The following is an 18,901-nucleotide window of genomic DNA, read 5'->3' as shown; positions in this document are numbered from 1 at the left end:
ATGCTATTAAATCATCATGATGTAAAATACATTGCTGGAGTCAGCTTATCTTAAGGCGAGCTTGGCGCCATCCCCACAGCAGGAGGCCAACGGAAGTAAATGCTCCCTTCGGCTTCCCTTACTTCTCACAAGAGCAGGAGTACCAGATGCCTGTAGGGTTGCCCTCTGAGATCAATTTAGCAAGTCTTAACTAGACTCGCTAAATCTAACTCTGGAAGATCGAGGGAAGTCCAGTTATTTCAGGGAAGTCCAGACTCAAGACTTCCCTAAATTAATTCCTGTTTGAATTAGGCCATATCTTTTATTTAAAAAAAATCAAATTGAGTTTTTGTGTACTCCAAGGAAGATCTTCAGGCTATCTTTAGTGTGTTTCCTGATGCTTATGCATGCCTTGGTCTTATGCTCAAAATCAAAAAAACCAAAGTGCTCCCCCAGCCCACTCCAAAGGAGGGTTCTTCCACCCCGTCTATTAAAATCAAGAGAGAGGCACTGGAGATCATTTTCTCTACCTTGGAAGTTGACTTTCATGCAGGGCAGATATTGACATGGAAATCCAGCATCATCTGAGCTGTGCCAGTGCAGCCTTTGTTCGTTTATGGCACAGGGTCTTTGAAGATCATGATGTTTGAACAGACACCAAACTTCTTGTCCATCAAGCCATCATTCTCCCAACACTGTTGTATGGGTCTGAAACCTGACAATCTACTGACATCACTTGAAAGTCCTTGAGAGGTATCGCCAACGCTGCCTCTGCAACATCTTGAAGATCAAATGGGAAAACAGGTGTACTAACATCAGTGTTCTGGAAGAGGCAAAGACCACCCGCATTGAGACAATGATCATCCATCAGCAACTTTGCTGGACTGGTCATGCTGTTCAGATGCCAGATCATTGCCTCTTGAAACAGGTCCTCTTTTGTCAGATGAAAGGAGGATACCATAACATGGGAGGACAATGGAAGCTTTATAAGAACTTGCTAAAGGATAACTTAAAGAAGTGCAACATTGACATTGACACCTGAGACACACTCGCCCAGTATCGCTCAAGATGGAGACAAGTCCTATGCAATGGCCCCCTGCATTTTGGATTTTTCCCTCTGCCATGCTGAAAAAGAGAAGGGGAGGAAGGAGAAACTGGCTTCTAGTCATGGTCAACAGCCTCCTGCTGTACCTGGAAACATCTGTCTTCACCACCATAGAACTTGTGGTTCAAAGATCAGCCTGATCAGCCACTGAGTTATCAGTCCATAACTCCCATGGAAGATGATCATACTCGGCAACGAATGACTGCCCATCAGTAGGGCCTGTGATGTGGTGTACGGCCCGACACTAGTGTACTGAAGGTTAAAGAACAATTCAAAACATGGGAGGCAGGGCTTAGACATGAACGATGGCTTACTTCATCACGTGTTCCAGAGCTACTGTTTTACCAGGTTAGGGTCCCTGGCTGGTTGGCGAGGCCTTCTTCAAGGTCTTCCAAGCCCTACTGCCAAACTTTCTCAAGCCACTCACTCCACAGAAGCCAGAAATGAGCCCCAGCTGAGCGAGGAAGACCCTCTCAAGTGCAGTCAGAAAGAAGTCCAGGAGAAATCCAGAAAATGACTAATTGTGGTAAGGGAGGGCTCAAAGATAGGGTAGGAAGTGCCCCATAGGACAGGTATAAGGGGACCCACCCTTAGGACACATATCTGAGCTATTATTCACTGGGCACTGGGTTGGAACCCAGGTTTCCTCTACCCCAGCCACTGCCTCTCCCCATTGGGTGGCAGGCCACTAACTCACCAGGTTCAGATTTCAGCCCCCCAATTATCGAAACATATTAGAAGATAGTCCTCACCTTAAAGAGCATTAGGGCAAGAACTTAAAAAATGGGGGCCTCAAATTGCATCCCATCCATTATTTTAGTGTCCCCAAAAAAGTGGCCTGATTTTTCAAATGTTCTGAGCATCCAGCAAGTCTCATACACCTTTTGTAGAGCTGCTGGTTGCTTAGAATTTTTTAAAACTGGGACAAAAACTTACATGCCTAAATATGAACTTAGAGGACTACATGTAGACACCCATTTTTGAAAACTTTGGTGTCTCAGTCTAAGACATCAAGTCAAGAAAGTCCTTAGCTATGTGCTTAACTGTAACGGCATGCTTAAGTTCCATTAAGTATGTACTTTCTGAATCAGGGCCTAACATTGTTTTAGATTTGTATCCATTGATGTTTTCACCATTGCAGGAAATTATTGTGGGGGTCAGACAGACAGTTGAGACGGAGAGTCAGAAAGTTAAACCTTTATAAATCGTTAAAACACAAATAGTCAACATTATGTGTCAAAATATAAATAACACACATTGTTATAAATCAAATTGTAATAAATTCTCAAGCAAATTTCTGCAAATTTCATTTATTACTAATAGAAATATTTTCAATGTTTGTGAATATATGGACAAAATAGATTTTTAGCAAGTTTTCGTGATTAAAAAATGAATCCCTCCAAAACACAATGCCCCTCCACATACACTCTCCCCCCCCCCCCACACACAAATTCAAAGATCACTGACATAAAATGAATTTATGAGCCTGTCCCATTGTCTCACATATAGGGTACGTCTAGACTACATGCCTCTGTCGCCAGAGGCATGTAGATTAGGCTACCCGACATAGTAAAATGAAGCGGCGATTTAAATAATCGCCACTTCATTTAAATTTACATGGCTGCCGCGCTGAGCCGACAAACAGCTGATCAGCTGTTTGTCGGCTCAGCGCGATAGTCTGGACGCGCGGGTGTCGACATCAAAGGTATTTGTCGACCACCCAGGTAAGCCTCCTGGGATGAGGTTTACCTGGGTGGTCGACAAATACCTTTGATGTTGACACCCGCGCGTCCAAACTATCGCGCTGAGCCGACAAACAGCTGATCAGCTGTTTGTCGGCTCAGCGCGGCAGCCATGTAAATTTAAAAGAAGCGGCGATTATTTAAATCGCCGCTTCGTTTTACTATGTCTGGTAGCCTAATCTACATGCCTCTGGCGACAGAGGTATGTAGTCTAGACGTACCCATAGATTCTATTCTGCCTGCCTCAGCAGAAAAGGCAACTCCCAGCAAAGGTGTCTTCAAGGACACTGAGTAAAACTGCTCTGTCTCCTTCCCTGGACTGTTAAGTGTACTTCAGCCACTAGCTTGTCTTTAGTACATTGTTTCTGTGTAGGGTTGCCAGATGGTTTCACAAAAAATACCGAACCCCCCCCACCCCCCCAAAAAAATCTGTTGAGCAAAAACAAAAACAAAAAGGTGAGAAAAAAAAAAGACTGAAATATAGCCATGGCCCCTTTAATACCCAGGCCACTCCCCTCTCCCTCCACCCTAGAGGAGTTCTGTCAAGCACCCAAACTGGGCCTCAGGAAAAATAGAATACCAGACATTTTAGACGTCCGGTATTTTCTGATTTTTTTTTTTTTTTTTTTTTACCAGATAGAAGGTGCAAATACCAAGCTGTCCAGTTCAATACCAGACACCTGGCAACCCTATCTCTGTGCTGCACGGAGTCAACAGACTGCAGCATTTGGTAACACAGTTCCTTGGTTTTCATGGGTCCATTTATCACAATGTTCAGGGAAAGATGAAAAGAAAGGGATTATAACCCATTTCTTTCTCAGGTGAAGACTTGATTGCAACATGGAAAGATAGTTAAATAGTGGAAGCAACCGCTCAAAACATAATGTATGCCTGACAATAGACCTCTAAATGGGAATTGTCCCCCATAAATGAAAATATTATGAACTTGAAAAGCTGGATGATGAGTGCAACATAGATACATGCGGAGTATGTAAGACTGTGTTATGGAAAAAAACTGAGGCTGATGCCCACAACCGTCCAATGTAAATACAATTGCCGGATTGAGTAGCTATGGAAACTAAGAATTGCTTGATTTACAGAATAATACGTATTTTAAAGTAGAGGTAAGATCTGGTGTGAGTCCTGATTCTGGGCCCGCACCAGTTTAAACACCCTGATTCAACTCATAGTGTAAATAGAAAGCTCGTTATTGCGAAATAAATTAGAATTAACAGGCTTCTTTTTCTGATTCCTGTAATCCTCATTGTACGAGAAGTAAGGGAAGTTGGAGGAAGAGTGCTCTATTTTGAAATAAGTGCTGTGTAGACGCTCCCTATTTTGAAATAAGATATGTAACTGACGTAGCTCAATTTGCGTAGCTTATTTTGAATTAAGCCCTGCTGTGTAGACATACCCATAAGGATTACATTGATTTTCCCAAACTAACACTAGAATTTAGAGTCTTTCTGGATTCAAATTCACAGTTTAGTCCTCTGCACCATGCTGCCTGCAGTACAGTATCAAAATTGTTTACACAGAGACTGTTTTGTCACTGCCAGAAAAAGTGTTTTTTCACAGAGACCTCGGACATTTATTTCACTGTAAAAATCCCAGTGTAGGCAAGGCTGTTTACTGTGATGTCATTTGACAAGGGGAAATCCAGGTGTGGTTCATAGTGTTGTCTTTGTCTAGTTACATCATCGTAACAAGTGCCAGCAGTTTTTCTGCATGAGGATTTTACAGTGATTTTTCCGTTAAAAGATGTTACACACGTTAGTTATCTTGTTGCAAACCCTCCTCCCCTTTCTGGCCATGAAGACACAGCCTGACTATATATAGTAAAAAAAAAAATTCAAAGTATTTCTCAGCATATGGATCAAGTTATGACCTAGCTCTCACACAACTTAAATCTGAATAATAAAGTTACTCAGGGTGTAAATCAAGGCAAAAAAGTTTCCCCCATATGCAGCCATCTCTAGAGAGGAAGTCTGTATCTGTCTAACATTGTACAAGAATACAATGCAACAGTGTAGGACATACAAAGGATGAAGAATGGTATATCAGGGCAGGTTATCCTGCTGGAAATGTCCTCTCAATATTTCCGATCTTGGGGGCCCATGAATTCAACAGTGGCAAGTTCTCTGATTATTGGGAGACTTTTGGCAGCACACGCACATATTCTATTTCATCTTTTGTAAGGTATCAATAGGGCATTAGTAAAATGGACTTTGTTACAGTCCTTCATTTGCATTTCAAAGCAACCAATTAGTGAGCAAAATAAAAAGTCTGTCTTGATGTCCAACATCTTTCCAATACTTTTGCACTACATTCCAAACAGATCACCAGTTGGAAAGCGGAGAATTTGGCCTTTGGATGTAACTCGTAAAGCCCCTGGTGAGATTGAAACACTAACCCTACAATTTACTAGCAAAAATAACCCATGCTTATAAATCAAGCTGTGCTCTGCATGGAGGGAGGAATATTCTTAGCAGACCAGTGCAATGTGATGTACTTTAATTATTATGTCTGTGTGTATAGTCTGTGTGTACAGTACATGTGAGGACAAAACGAGGCCTGAATTCATTTACAGAAAAGCTCTTTAATATTGTTATAAACTTGCCACTGGGTGGAATGTCTTGTTGCTGTAAAGTGGGAAATGGCCTGTCCAGAGTGGCTCACAGTCATGGATGCCTACCACAGGGCAGGCAGGCAGAAAACAGGCAGACACTCCAAACTGGTGGTGGGTTCTGTCATTAGAATTCACCAAGCCAGTGCCAAATCTGAACTCCTGGATTACTGTAACAGTCTCACAACGGAGTCAGACAGTCCCCTTCATACTCTTCAGTCCATCTTGGGGCCCAGACAAATTGGACTTTGTGATAAAATAGTTACTTACACCAAAAATCACATCACATTTAAGCAGCTTACAGTCCTGAGACACCCCAGATCAATTGGGTCTCTAGCTCTTATACCAAAGACAATGCTGGCAGTCAATTCTATAGTAAACTCACTTAGAGAGTAAGTGAATGATTAAAACAGATACAAATATATGCACAGGTGAGTCACACGTTGCAATTCAAAATGGTGGCAGTGATGTAATAAAATGCCTATTTCTCCAAAGTCTTTTCAAGGTACCCAGATGGTCTCTGGGGATCTCCACTTAGCATCTGTTACACTTCCCTGTAAGAATCCAAGCAGTCCACAGATAAGGGATCTTTCCTTGAATCCATACCTTTAACTTATTCTCACAGAAAACAAGCTGACCATGTCGATACCCACATAGAGGGTGGAGAGTGAGGAATGTATTTGGAGTCTTTTGATCTCCAGTCATCACACACAATATCACTGGCTTTGAAATTAGCACTTCTCTGTTAAAATTCTTAATTTACATTTCACAAGGCTTTTTGGTTTGATGGGTTATATATATATATCTACAGAAGGAAAGATAATATAATGATTGCTACTACATCATAACAACATACAGATAAGTGAAACTAATACAAGTGACATCCCAGTAGATTTCATGAACTTAAACTCCAATTACACCATCAACAATTACTTTGATCTATATGAATATACAAGTGAATTGGCCTAGGTCTCAGGCAAATGTCAGACCTAAGATTTCGGTATGAATGAATTTTAGTACCTGGTCAAAAATGAGATACTTATTGATGGAAATCAATCTCATACAACATAATAACTCCTGGATAAAATTATTCCCCTGGGCAGAGGGCCAGTTTAAAGCTCATGCATCATCTAAGTCCTAGCTATGGCTCCAAAACCAGAGTTTTAAAAGAGACGTAGGTCTTAAAATGGAGGTTAACTTCATTATGGAGCTTAGGGGTGTGAAATATCCATACCGCTGACTGATTCAGCTATGCTTATTTAACCCCCAGGGTGCACCGTTACATCAATGGAAAATATTTTTCCTAATATCCAACCTAAACCTCCTAATATCTAATCTAGGTTGATGAAAGCCCATTTCACGAGGAGGGTGATGAAGCACTGGAATGGATTACCTAGGGAGATGGTGGAATCTCCATTCCTAGAGGTTTTAAAGTCTTATCTTGACAAAGCCCTGGCTGAAATGATTTAGTTGGGATTGGTCCTGTCTTGGGCAGGGGTCTGGACTTGATGACCTCCTGAGATCTCTTCCAGCTCTATGATTCTAACCTATCAACTGTTGCTTGAGGAAGTGGTGTTCCTACAGGAACAGAAAAAGCCCTTTTGTCCCTATAGTCTGCATCGATGCTTCAGGATTTCAGGGCATAGGTACAGTCCTATGGGGCTGTTGAATTGTGCTGTAGATGTTTGGGCTCAGGATAGAACCCAAACTTTGGGGCTCTTACTTTTCCATTTTTAGTCCTGCGTCTCGAGCCCAACTTAGCTAAAGTAGGCCAGCTGCCACTGTCTTTTCTTCCAATGCAGATGTACCTTTCGTGCACCATGAAGGGCTCCCTACAGACCTGGTTTGCTTCCAGGACCCTATCATCCAAATACCATGATGTGCCTAGCAAGTAACTCTGCCAGCCCTGGCAGCGAGAGGGAAGTCAACTCCCAACACTGTGCTCTAGAGTGGTAGTGTTGTCACCTGTGTGGGAGTACATCCCTGAGCCAAGGGCAACTGGAGGAAACCCCAGGCTTTCATCTGCACCTGAACGCTTCATGTAACCAGTTATACCTATGCATAGTGGATGTAGAATGATGCCATTTGGATTTGTGCTTGTGTGATGTAGTGGGCAGGCTATACCCTCTGGGCATCCGCTGGTGGCTGTGTGTGGGCTGGGGTTGACCCCTACTGGCCGGTACCTGTAGCACTGCCCAGCAGGACAGCTGCCTTAAGTCACGTAGGCAAAAAGACCCGACCGGTTGAGGGCAGGCAGGGAACAAAGGAAGGGAGGTTTTGGGGGAAGGGGTAGTTGCTGGCTGGAAGACATGAAGGAAGCAGCCTTAGCTGAAGGCTGAGGGTCTAGTGTTGACAATGGACCCCCTAATTCAAGGGGTCTGATGCATCCTGGCCCTGACTCCTGAAACCACATCATGTCTATGAGGAGCAATAAGCCCTTTCTATATTACTGCTTGGCGGAGTCTCATCTTGCTGCAGGCAGGGTGCAGGATCGGGGGGTACCCGACGTGCCTCCACACCTTGTCTACACTTATGCAAGGGTGCCAGGCAAAAAAAGAAGCAGCCCCAGAGTGTTAAAAGGGTGGATCCCTTGCTGGGTGGAGCCAGCTGCTTGCTTAGAAGCCAGAACAAGAAGCCCAAGATACACAAAATCTGCCCAGGACACATGGTTTTGGTACTTACAGGCTATTCAGCTGCTTGAGGGGAACATGGTGAAATTCTCTGGTAATCTATTTTGTTTGCACCAGAAAAAGCCTATAAATAAACCTGACATCTCAGAAGGGCTTTTTGTGCTTCACCTGCATTCCTGCTGAGTGTTAGCCCAGGTTTTTGGCAGACCTTTCCTTCACAGTCCTTTACCAAGTAAACACCAAAAAAAGATAATGTCACCCAAAGGATAAGTGTCCTATCTTTTACCTCACAACTAAGAGCCTCATCAGATTCCCATTGGAGTCCATGAAAATGGCTTTTGTATCAGGCCCCTCTGGCTATGTTTACACTGTGGCGCTATTCCCGAAAATAGCTATTCTGTGTCTTTTTACCGTACCCATTATTTCGAAATATAACGGGGTTGCTATTCCAACACCCCTGTAAATCTCATTCCATGAGGGTTAAGGGAAATTTTGGAATAGCCCTTTATTTTGAAATTGGGTGCTGTGTAGACAGTGCCAAATTTCAAAATAAGCTGTTTCGAAATTACCTTGAAATAAGCTATGCATTTTGCATAATTGCATAGTGCAAACTGTATGGTTTATTTCAAGGTAAGGGTGCAGTGTAGACGCATAGACACTCTCTATGACCCGATTTCAGAAAAAAATAGAGCTCCAACAAAATCAAAGAGAGTGTAGGTGCACAGGGCCTTCAAAAAACAAGCCACTAATGACTTCCAGCACATGACAATATGTTGCGGGTTTGTCAGTTTCTATTTCACTGTTTCTCTTTTTTCAGTCTCACACGATTTAGAAATGGCTCCCATATTCACCACATTTCTCTTTCTGTTCTCTAAAATGCATGTTTCTCATAAGATGTAATTTCTCCTACATCTGAGAGCTATCCATTTCCTGATGATCTCAATTTTTTTCCAATGTCTATGACTTCCTTTATCTATCATCAGTGTAATCTTCTTTCTGCCTTTTACTATAATTTAGACATTGTTTAGCAAGGTTTCTTGCAAGAGCTGGGAGAAAGAAACCTTTGAACATATCTCAAAATAGAAGTAGAGATGCCAAAGTGCCAATAAGAAGAACATGAGCTTGCTGAAGTGGGTGTTTCATTTTTTTTAAGGCTTTGTTCAGTTTATATTGGTGTCTCCTGTTTTATGTTGCTGTTATTTGTATGTGACTATCTTAAGATAAAGTAGGATAATAAACCAATAGGAGGGCAAAGAAAATGCAAAAGATTTAATCATTTATTTTCTAGTAGGCTGGAACTCTGCCTTGGAAATTATTCCTTGTAAAGATCCCAAAAGTCTGGCCAGAGCTCAAGACTTTATTCTGTTGTTAGTTACCCCAGAATAGATTAGATGTAACTAATACAGCACTTCTGCATCTATTTTGTGTAAACATTAGAATTAAGTCCTCTATTCCCTGGACACCCAGGAAGAGAAATAGAGCTCACAGCAGTCATCCTGACTGCCCCTGGGCTTCAGAAGGATCTCAGCTGGACATGTGAGTAGTTCCCAGCAAGGAGGGAAGGGAAGGGATAAAATCACCTTCCAGTGAGTTTTCCAGCAGAGCAAGCATCAGCCCTCAGAAGAGAATTTGCCCTGTTGCAAAATCCATAGTACACTTCTTGGCAGAAACGAAGGAGCATCTGTAGCTATGCTGCATTCTAAGATACAAATTACTGCCCCTGCCAAGTTGTGTCCAGCTAGACACACCCAAACATAAGAGAGCAACACCACAGGAAGTGTAACACCAACAGGCAGAACTGAACCTGGGACCTCTGGAGCTTAGTGCATGAACCCCTACTCACACTGCAAGTGCCACTACATGGGACAGTGAACCACACCTAGAAGGTGTGTGAGTGACACAAGCAGCAGTTAACCAAGAAGTATGCTTGTTTCAAAAGTACAGCTAATTAAGATCCATGGGAGTGAACTGGACTGCATGCCCCCAGAGAGTCAAAGAACTTCTGAAATGTAGTAAAGTTCTCCTGAGGCCTCGGACTGCTTCTGAAAGTGGAAGGCCCTGACCAACCCTCCCCACCTTTGTCTGTTGCTAGTGCTGGCACTTAAGAAAAAATAGCCCTAATAAGTCTGGGCATTTTCATTGTCCAACCACTGCGTTCCTAAATCTCAATCAAGAGCATTTCCAGTGTCAAGCAACAACAGCATTTCTCAACCTCAGTTAGCCACTATCCATGTGCATGCACGGATCTTCTTGAGTCTAGCTTCAAACAGAGCCTCATTTTCCCAAAGGGGGCTACATTCGCCCTTTGAAAAGCATCCTACTCACCTATCAATGGCAATATATCTTTCTCTTCTCCATATCTTCCTGCTCTCAGTTCTAAATCATACACCTGTAAACACTATTTTGAAAGCATGAAGACCCATGGATCATCCCCAGAATTTGTACAGAAATATCTCTTCTCTTGCCATCATTTAAAGCCATCACCCAATTTGGTCACTAACTCTAGTCCAGAATGTAAGTGGAGTAGTTTGGTAAAAATATCAGCCACTGACACAGGGTCTTCTGAGTGCATGTATTATTTTCAAGTATGTAATGTTTATTTCCATAGTACCAGATCAAGCCTAAAGTATTATTAATGTACTCAGTGACTCACTCACAATGTTAAATCATAGCCTAATATAGCAAGGCATAATGGAAGTTCAAAACAGAAATCCAATGAGACCGGAAACAAGTTATTCTGTGCAGCTGTAATGCCAACAAGTGGAACTGAACCGAAGACCTCTGGAGCTTAGTGCATGAGCCTCTACAGTTTGAGTGAAAAAGCAAGCTGGTCCTCAGCTAAGGCTGTAGAGCAAATTCATTCTCTCATGGTAAGTGATCTAAGTTGCACTACATGGGACAGTGCACCACACCCAGTAGGTGTGGGAGTTACATAGTTCCCCTAGCTGAGGAAGCACATCCTGAGCTTCAGGGACATCCTGGTTGAAATTCTAGACAAGCCCCCACTTGTAATGCCAATAAGTAGAACTGAACCTGGGACCTCTGGAGCATAATACATGAGGGTCTACAGCACCTCACCTAAGGCTTACTCTGTGTAAGGGGTCTCAATACCACTAAATTGGACAGTGAACCACACCCAGTGGGTATGTGGGTTACATAGCTGCTGCACAAACCTCAGGATCCATATCACTGCTGATCCCCACATTTGTACAGTATAGTAAAAGGTAGAACAGTGATAGAAATGTAGCCGTGTTAGTCTGGTGTAGCTGAAACAAAATACAGGACTATGTAGCACTTTAAAGACTAACAAGATGGTTTATTAGATGATGAGCTTTCGTGGGCCAGACCCACTTCCTCAGATCAAATAGTGGAAGAAAATAGTCACAACCATATATACCAAAGGATACAATTTTAAAAAAATGAACACATATGAAAAGGACACATCACATTTCAGAACAAAAGGGAGATGCGGGGGGGGGGGGGCGCGCGAAGGTAAATGTCTGTGAGCTAATGGTATTAGAAGTGATAATTGGGGAAGCTATCTTTGTAATGGGTAAGATAGTTAGTGTCTTTGTTGAGACCGACGCGTAGAGTGCTGAATTTTAGCATGAATGCCATTATTGGACCTAACCGAGTTATAAGATCAAGAACACATATTCCTGCGCACCCAGAAATATAATTTATGCTATCATGTGCCGAAAGTGTCCGTCTGCTTTGTACATTAGACAAATGTCTCAGACACTTCGCCAAAGGATCAATGCCCACAAAACAGATATTAGACAGGATCACAAAGAAAAAACAGTTTATTGCCATTTCAACCAGAAAGGACACTGTCTCAACGACTTAATTACCTGCATCCTGCTTCAAAAGCCTTTAAAATCTGCACTTGAAAGGGAATCCTCTGAACTGTCATTCATGCTAATATTCGACACTCTACGTGTCGGTCTCAACAAAGACACTAACTATCTTACCCATTACAAAGATAGCTTCTCCAATTATCCCCTCTAATACCATTAGCTCACAGACATTTACCTCTCCCCTTCCTCCACATCTCCCTTTTGTTCTGAAATGTGATTTGTCCTTTTCATATGTGTTCATTTTTTTTAAATTGTATCCTTTGGTATATATGGTTGTGACTATTTTCTTTCACTATTTGATCTGAGGAAGTGGGTCTGGCCCACGAAAGCTCATCACCTAATAAACTATCTTGTTAGTCTTTAAAGTGCTACATAGTCCTGTATTTTGTTACAGTAAAAGGTAGGACTGGGAGAGCCATTGCTGGCCAGTACAGTGCAGAAATTTCAGCTCCACCATTGTTCTTCATTCCAACCATGTGTTCGCACCTACCCCTTCATCTGTAAAACACCAGTTCTCCTCTACATTATTCACCCTAAGAAAGTTATCTGATCTCAGACTTATTGTCTCCTTTGATGATGTCTCCACAGCCTCGCTCTCCTGTTTTATCAATGTCAAATTGCTCTGTCCATTGGGAGATTTTTTTTTCTTTAGATCTAATCGGACCCTAAATATTTCACTCATTAAAAAAATAGCAAGAGCAGTTGCACCACATCGAGAGACAATACATCATCGTGGCAAGCCGAGTTGGATCACACACAACTGTGTCTGGTGAAACTTTGCTTCCCTATTCAGTCATTGCTCCTTTCACGCTGTCTGCCCTTCCCTCCATGCCGTTGGCAGACACTGTCCTATCCCGCACTCCAGAAATCTTAATTTCACTTTGTCATTTGACGCCTCAAGCAGATCTAACTGTCCAACCAGTGTCCTCTCCTGAAATTTGCACATTTCCCGCTAGCTCTTAGTTTTAACAATGCTGCCTTCTCTCTTCCCAAATGTCATTACCAGCCATCTGGATCTCTTTGGTTTTATATAGAAATCAACCCACTAATTTAGTAAACTATCCCTTCTCTGAGAAGATCCCTATGTTCAATAACACTAAACTCCCTTCTTTTTATCCACACTTTAGGATACCTCCTTTCTCCCCATCTGTATTATTCCTGAAAATGAGGGTAGATAGTTCTAAATAGTGTCAGTCACAGTTTTCAGGAGGCCAAATAATTTCCAGTGGACCACAACACAATGAACAGAGGAGTCAAATGAAAAGTGGAATCGTATATAGAGAAAAACATATCATTTCCATTCCCAGAAATAAATAAAACATATACTTCTATCTCTGATTTGATCCCACTGGAAGTGGGCCCTCAGTTAATGTTGCTTTGGCTTATCCAACCCAGAAGTAAACAAACCATGACTGCAACTGATGGTAAAGTAGCTTTTTAAAGAATGGAAAATTCAGAACACTAGTGGATGGATGGATATGAAGAAAGAGAGAGAAGAGGACCTACAGTTAAAACCGAACTAGAGTTGATAAGCATATGTATAGGACTTTCAGAGACACACAATAATTACCCTATTACAATTCTGTTTATTAAAGTAATATTATCTCTACTTACTTTCACAAAGCCGTCGTCTCAGTTTCCCTCGTATTTTATCAATGGCATTGTAATCGGAGACATGGAACACATGGGCAGATTTAGGCTCAGAAGCAATTTCATCCAGTTCCTCCTTTAAGGCCTCACCAACTCCCACAGCAAAGATCCTGATTCCTGCCTTACGGGCTGCAGTGGCTGCATCCATGACATAATCCTGACTTCTTCCATCAGTCAAAAGTATAGCCACTTTCTTAATGGTTGGATCACTAAGCCTCCCACCAGCCTCTTTGGAAAAGCTATAGGTGTTGATGTACCTAAGGGCATCCCCAGTGTTTGTATTGCCTCCATAATACTTAATGTTCCTTGCCGCTTCTTTGATTTCCTCACGAGTTTGGTACCTTCCCAAGTCAAACTCCGTGGTTGGCCTGTCGCTGTAACGTACCACTCCTACACGGGTCTTGTCCGGTCCAATCTCAAAGGTATCGACCAGATTAGATACCCACTGGCGGACCTTCTCAAAATCTTCTTTACCCACACTGGAAGAGGTATCCAAGATGAAGACAAGGTCATAGTGGACATTCTTGCAACCTGCAGGATCAATGGAAGATACTGCTAAGAGAAGCTGAAAGAGGATCATCACATCTATCTTAACCTCTTTAGTCATGTCTATTTAGTGTACTGACTCTGTACTGAAGGCATTTCTCTCTGTCCCACATAGAGAACACAAGCTTCCAGCCATTCTTCTCTGTGATTTTCTTCCCATCAATTTAGGAGATCTATTGTAGATCTGTTGCTTTCAGTTCATTGCCTCTCCTTTCCTGTTCTGCTTGCTCTGTCTCCAACACTCTCTTTTTTGCCTACGCTGTCTGCATATCTATGAGGCTGGTCTTCTCTTTTAAAAACCTAAGCAGCCCCTTTTCCATTCCCAATTCGAATGCAGTGCATTGAAAAGATATTGTCACAGCCAGAGATCTGTGTTGACCAAGCCTGCGCCAACCTTGACCTTCAACGTTCCCTCTCAAATGATAACGCTAATTTATTTCTGCGTAGCTGCAGGTAATTATGTTTCTGTCCACAATGTCTCAGAGAATAAAAAATAATTTTGTTATGAACTTGTCTCTTATTCTGTTTGCCAATGTGTGTTGACTAAGGGACCATTCCTGGAATAGTAGACTGGCTTCCTTGACAACAAAGTACAGCTCCTTTGCAAAGGAAGCGTTTCCCCACCCCCACAACCAGCCTCATCTTCAGTTAAAATATTCATAATTAGAAGTCTGTGTAATCCAAAAGGCCCACAAGTTTTAATTGCAGTTGTCTTCAACTAGGAAGCCAGACTAGTTGGATATTTCACAGACACCTTCAAGGAGGGCTTCTCACCAAAAGTGTTTTCTGCTTTGTGTGAGCATTTGCAAGGCAAGGTGCTATATAACCATAAGACCAGGGGGCAGGGGAAGACAGACAACACAAGGCATAATCAGAGTGCCCTACTCTGTGGTAAATTAATGAAGTCCCACATATGTCTGAGTTTATAAAAGGCTAGATGATTCTTCAGGATGAAAACTGCTATACACATGTCGGCTGTGTCTACATTGGCACCCCTTTCCGGAAAAGGGATGCTAATGAGACACTTCGGAATTGCAAATCCATGGGGGATATTTAAATCCCCCGTGGATTTGCAATTCCGAAGTGTCTCATTAGCATCCCTTTTCTGGAAAGGGGTGCCAATGTAGACACATCCGTCATGTATTGTCATGTATTAAGTTCATGGCCCCAGATCCTCTAGGGAGAAGCAAGTGCTTTGTGCTGCACTGCCAACAAAATGTGCCCATAAAGCCAGAATGCCCTGCCATGGGAAAAACACCTTAGAATAGAAGGATGGAGAGCTGGCCTGGCAGCTCCTAGACACCTCTCCTTCGACTGCAGAGTCAGAGCTAAGGGGAGCACAGTCAGAGTTTTCTTGCACAATAGATAGACATTATGTCATGTGATTGTAAAGTTCAACTCATCATCAGCTGTAAAGATGATGGGAAAAGTCCAGCATCATTAATTTATCCTGTCCGGGAAAAACAGGGTTAAGCCCAGCTAACTGAAGAATATATCATTTCAAACATATTCAGCAATGGCTATGCATGTTGTGTCTTTTAACGCATCTCAGCCGGTGACAATAAGTGTAACTTAAAACAATACAGAGTATAGAGAAGAAATCCCATCTCTTATCAGGGATGACTGTCCAGAAAACGGGGTGGTTGAGGTGAAGACAGTGAAGTTTATTAAGGAATTAATACAGGAAAACACTGTGTTCAACAGGGCTAATCCTTAATGGGTCAGTGATTCTTTCTTTATATACTTGACAGAGCCAGTTGAATGTTTCAATATTTGGTTCAAAAGCTTCAGAAGGGTAGCCAAGTTAGTCCATAATTGGAAAAAACTTAAAAAACAACGAATAGTCTAGCAACACCACAGGGTGTGTCTAGACTACAGGGTTTTTTTCAAAAAAAAAGTAGCCGTTTTTCAAAAAAACTTCACCTGGGTCTAGACTGCAGCAGTGTTCTTTCAAAAATAAATCAAAAGAACATGGCAGGTTTTTTTGATCACCGTAAACCTCATTTTACGAGGAATTACACCTTTTTTTGAAAGTACTCTTTCAAAAAAAGGTGCTATTGAATGCAAACTGTGCTTTTTTGGAAAGAGAGCGACTAGACTGTCTTTTGAAAAAGCGGCTTGCTTTTTTGAAAAATCTGCTTGTAGTCTAGATGCTCTCTTTTGAAAGAGGCTTTTTCAAAAGAGTCTTTCAAAAAAGCCTTTCAAAAGAGGCTTGTAGTCTAGATGTAGCCTTAAAGACCAACAAAACATGTAGATGGTATCATGAGCTTTCGTGGATACAACCCACTTGGTTGTCAGCACATACCTGCTCTCTGTGCCTCAATTTTCTCTCCGCTTAGGAGGAGTGCAAGAAGAATCAGCATGTAAGGCATCTCTCTCTTCTTCTCACACAGCCTCAGCTCTTCACTGTGGTGAGAAATGGACTATAAATCCATCCCTTGCCTAGGAAAAGAGAAAATAATTGAGGAGTGATTATTAACTTACAGAATCATGAGACTGTGGAGGAAACAAAAGCAACAATACAAACTCTGGAACTACACATTTAGGGTCGCCTCCGCCGGCTCTCATTTTTCTTGAATAGGCACTGGCAGTACAGAGACAAAGAGGCAAAGAGTTCACTCTTCAAAAACTAAGGTTTTTTCTCAGGCTCCTATCAATACCCAGCAGCCTGAGTGGTCTGAAAGGGAGAGATTAATAGATGATTTTAGTTTAAATGAGCCCACCAGCAAAGGGATAATCAATTCATCAAACTTGAAACCACTGAGTCTCTCATGTTTCTGCCTCAGGAGGTACTCAGTTCAGGTCAGAGACATGTTTATAGCCATACGCATCCCATTGCTACCTCACCAGTGACCACTTCCAGATCTTAGACATCAGAACTGCTGTGTGCTAATAAGACTGACTTTGTCCTCATATATGAATGCCTCACCATCAGGTAGCTTTGTCTACATGAGATGGTTGCACCAGTTTAACTTAAGTTATATCTACACTATCGAGACAATACCAATATAGCTGTGCCAGCAAAGCCCAATGGTATGGATGGAATCTACTCTGGTGGAAGAGGTATTTCCTAAGAATACTCCTTCATCGAACAAAGAAACAGAACCATTTATCCAACTGACATAGCACAGCTGTGTTACACTGGGTCACCACAGTGACATCAGATTGAGGTGTGGATTTTTCACACCGCTGACCAACATTGCTATGTCAACCTAACTCAAGTATAGGCTAGGCCCAGAAGTGGTATTTTAAACCAACTAGGTTAAATCCAGTGTAAACAACTCTGTGGGTGGTAGTTTGATTTAAGAGTGACTTATTTTGATTTAATTTAGATGAAGCTAGTGAAAACTCCCCTGCTTTTGATACAAATTAGAAATTCAGAAGGGTTTGGTAAACGATTTCCAAAACTGGGCCAGCTCCATTTTTTAAATTGAAAACACAGTTGGTGAATGTTTAAGTGTGTGCCTTATATTATTTGTCTTACAGTAGGGCTCACAGTGCACTCGGTGTCGTAAACCCACATCCAGGCACCAGTCCTACTCTGAAGTGCTTCCAAACGAAGGAAATATTTTAAAAGATACTCTCAATGATTCTAGAATCATGCTTCCCTCACTAATGTACAGAGACGCCTTAGGCTTGTTTCCTCACTGAATTTTTATTTCCTCCATCACTTACAGGCACATCGAGTACCAATTGCAAGACTGTGATATTTAAGCGATAGGCTGTGAATGTTGGTGTATTATTGTAGAGTTGCTCTTGAGTACGGGGCTATTTCTTTTCCTCTTGGAACCATTTGTTTTGGTGGAAAACATCTCAAAAGAATTGTGAAGGAGCCAAGGCTATTCTTAAAAATAAGCTTAGCAGGTCTAAACTTAGATCTATCTTGTCAATGTCCCTCTAAAGTAAATGAAGGCATGATGTGGGCTAGAGGAAGTAAAAATCTAAAAGCCCAGATGCAACTCTCGATACACCTGGGTAAATGCAGGCAGATTGGCTACGTCTACGCTACATGCTTCTTACACAAGAAGCCTTTTGCACAAGAGTTTTTGCACAAAAAATTCTTGTGCAAGAGCACGTCCACGGTGTGCTTTTGTGCAAGAGAGTGTCCATACTGCAAGAAATCTCTGATGTCCATTCACAGAATGGCCATCAGAGCACCTGTGCTTTTTCCCATAGGGGTTTCTTGCACATGAAACTCCTCTGGAGCATCCACACTTGCCTTGCTGCACAATAGCTGTAGCGCTAAAAGCAGTTATGCCTCAGAAAAGGAGGTTTACCTATGGCGGAAAAAGCCCTCTGTTCTGCTGCTTAACTGCCCATTTAATTGCATAAGAGCTCATTTGAGGTGTGGATGCTCTGCAGGTTTTTGCGCAACAACAGCTGTCTAAACATTGTAGTGTAGACATAGCCAGAACATGCTATATTTTCCACAGCTGATAAGACATCTGGGCATGGAGAAACAATGCTTATCACACCTCCTACACTCATTAGAAATAACATTTTAGAGGTGACAAATAAATGCAATTGCACATTCTCTTCAGACACCTGAAATGTAAAGGCTCAAGCATTTGAATAGATTAAGTGATCACTATAACATATGAAGATATACCATCTCACAGAACTGGAAGGGACCTTGTGAGGTCATTGAGTCCAGTTCCCTGCTATCGTAGCCAGACCAAGTACCATCCTTGACAGATTTACCCCAGCTCCCTAAATGGTCCCATTGAGGATTGAGTTCATAACCCTGGATTTAGCAGACCAATGCT

At 42.0% G+C, this 18,901-nt stretch overlaps 1 protein-coding gene across 1 annotated transcript in view; it reads right to left on the bottom strand.

The window, feature by feature from the left end:
- COL22A1 (collagen type XXII alpha 1 chain) overlaps positions 1-18,901 on the bottom strand; it is a 316,194-nt gene that overhangs the window by 263,658 nt on the left and 33,635 nt on the right. The window contains exons 3-4 of the mRNA XM_075920074.2: positions 16,441-16,577; positions 13,554-14,120 (exon numbers count right to left, since the gene is read on the bottom strand). Coding sequence (XP_075776189.2) covers positions 13,554-14,120; positions 16,441-16,507 — 634 coding nt within the window. The 5' untranslated portion in view covers positions 16,508-16,577. The remainder of the gene's footprint in view (positions 1-13,553; positions 14,121-16,440; positions 16,578-18,901) is intronic.

Source organism: Pelodiscus sinensis, chromosome 2 (assembly GCF_052426305.1).
Source record: "Pelodiscus sinensis isolate ZL-2025 chromosome 2, ASM5242630v1, whole genome shotgun sequence".
Lineage (NCBI taxonomy): Eukaryota > Metazoa > Chordata > Testudines > Trionychidae > Pelodiscus > Pelodiscus sinensis.
The sequence above is the reverse complement of the archived record's forward strand: the minus strand, read 5'-3'. Positions and strand labels throughout refer to the sequence as shown.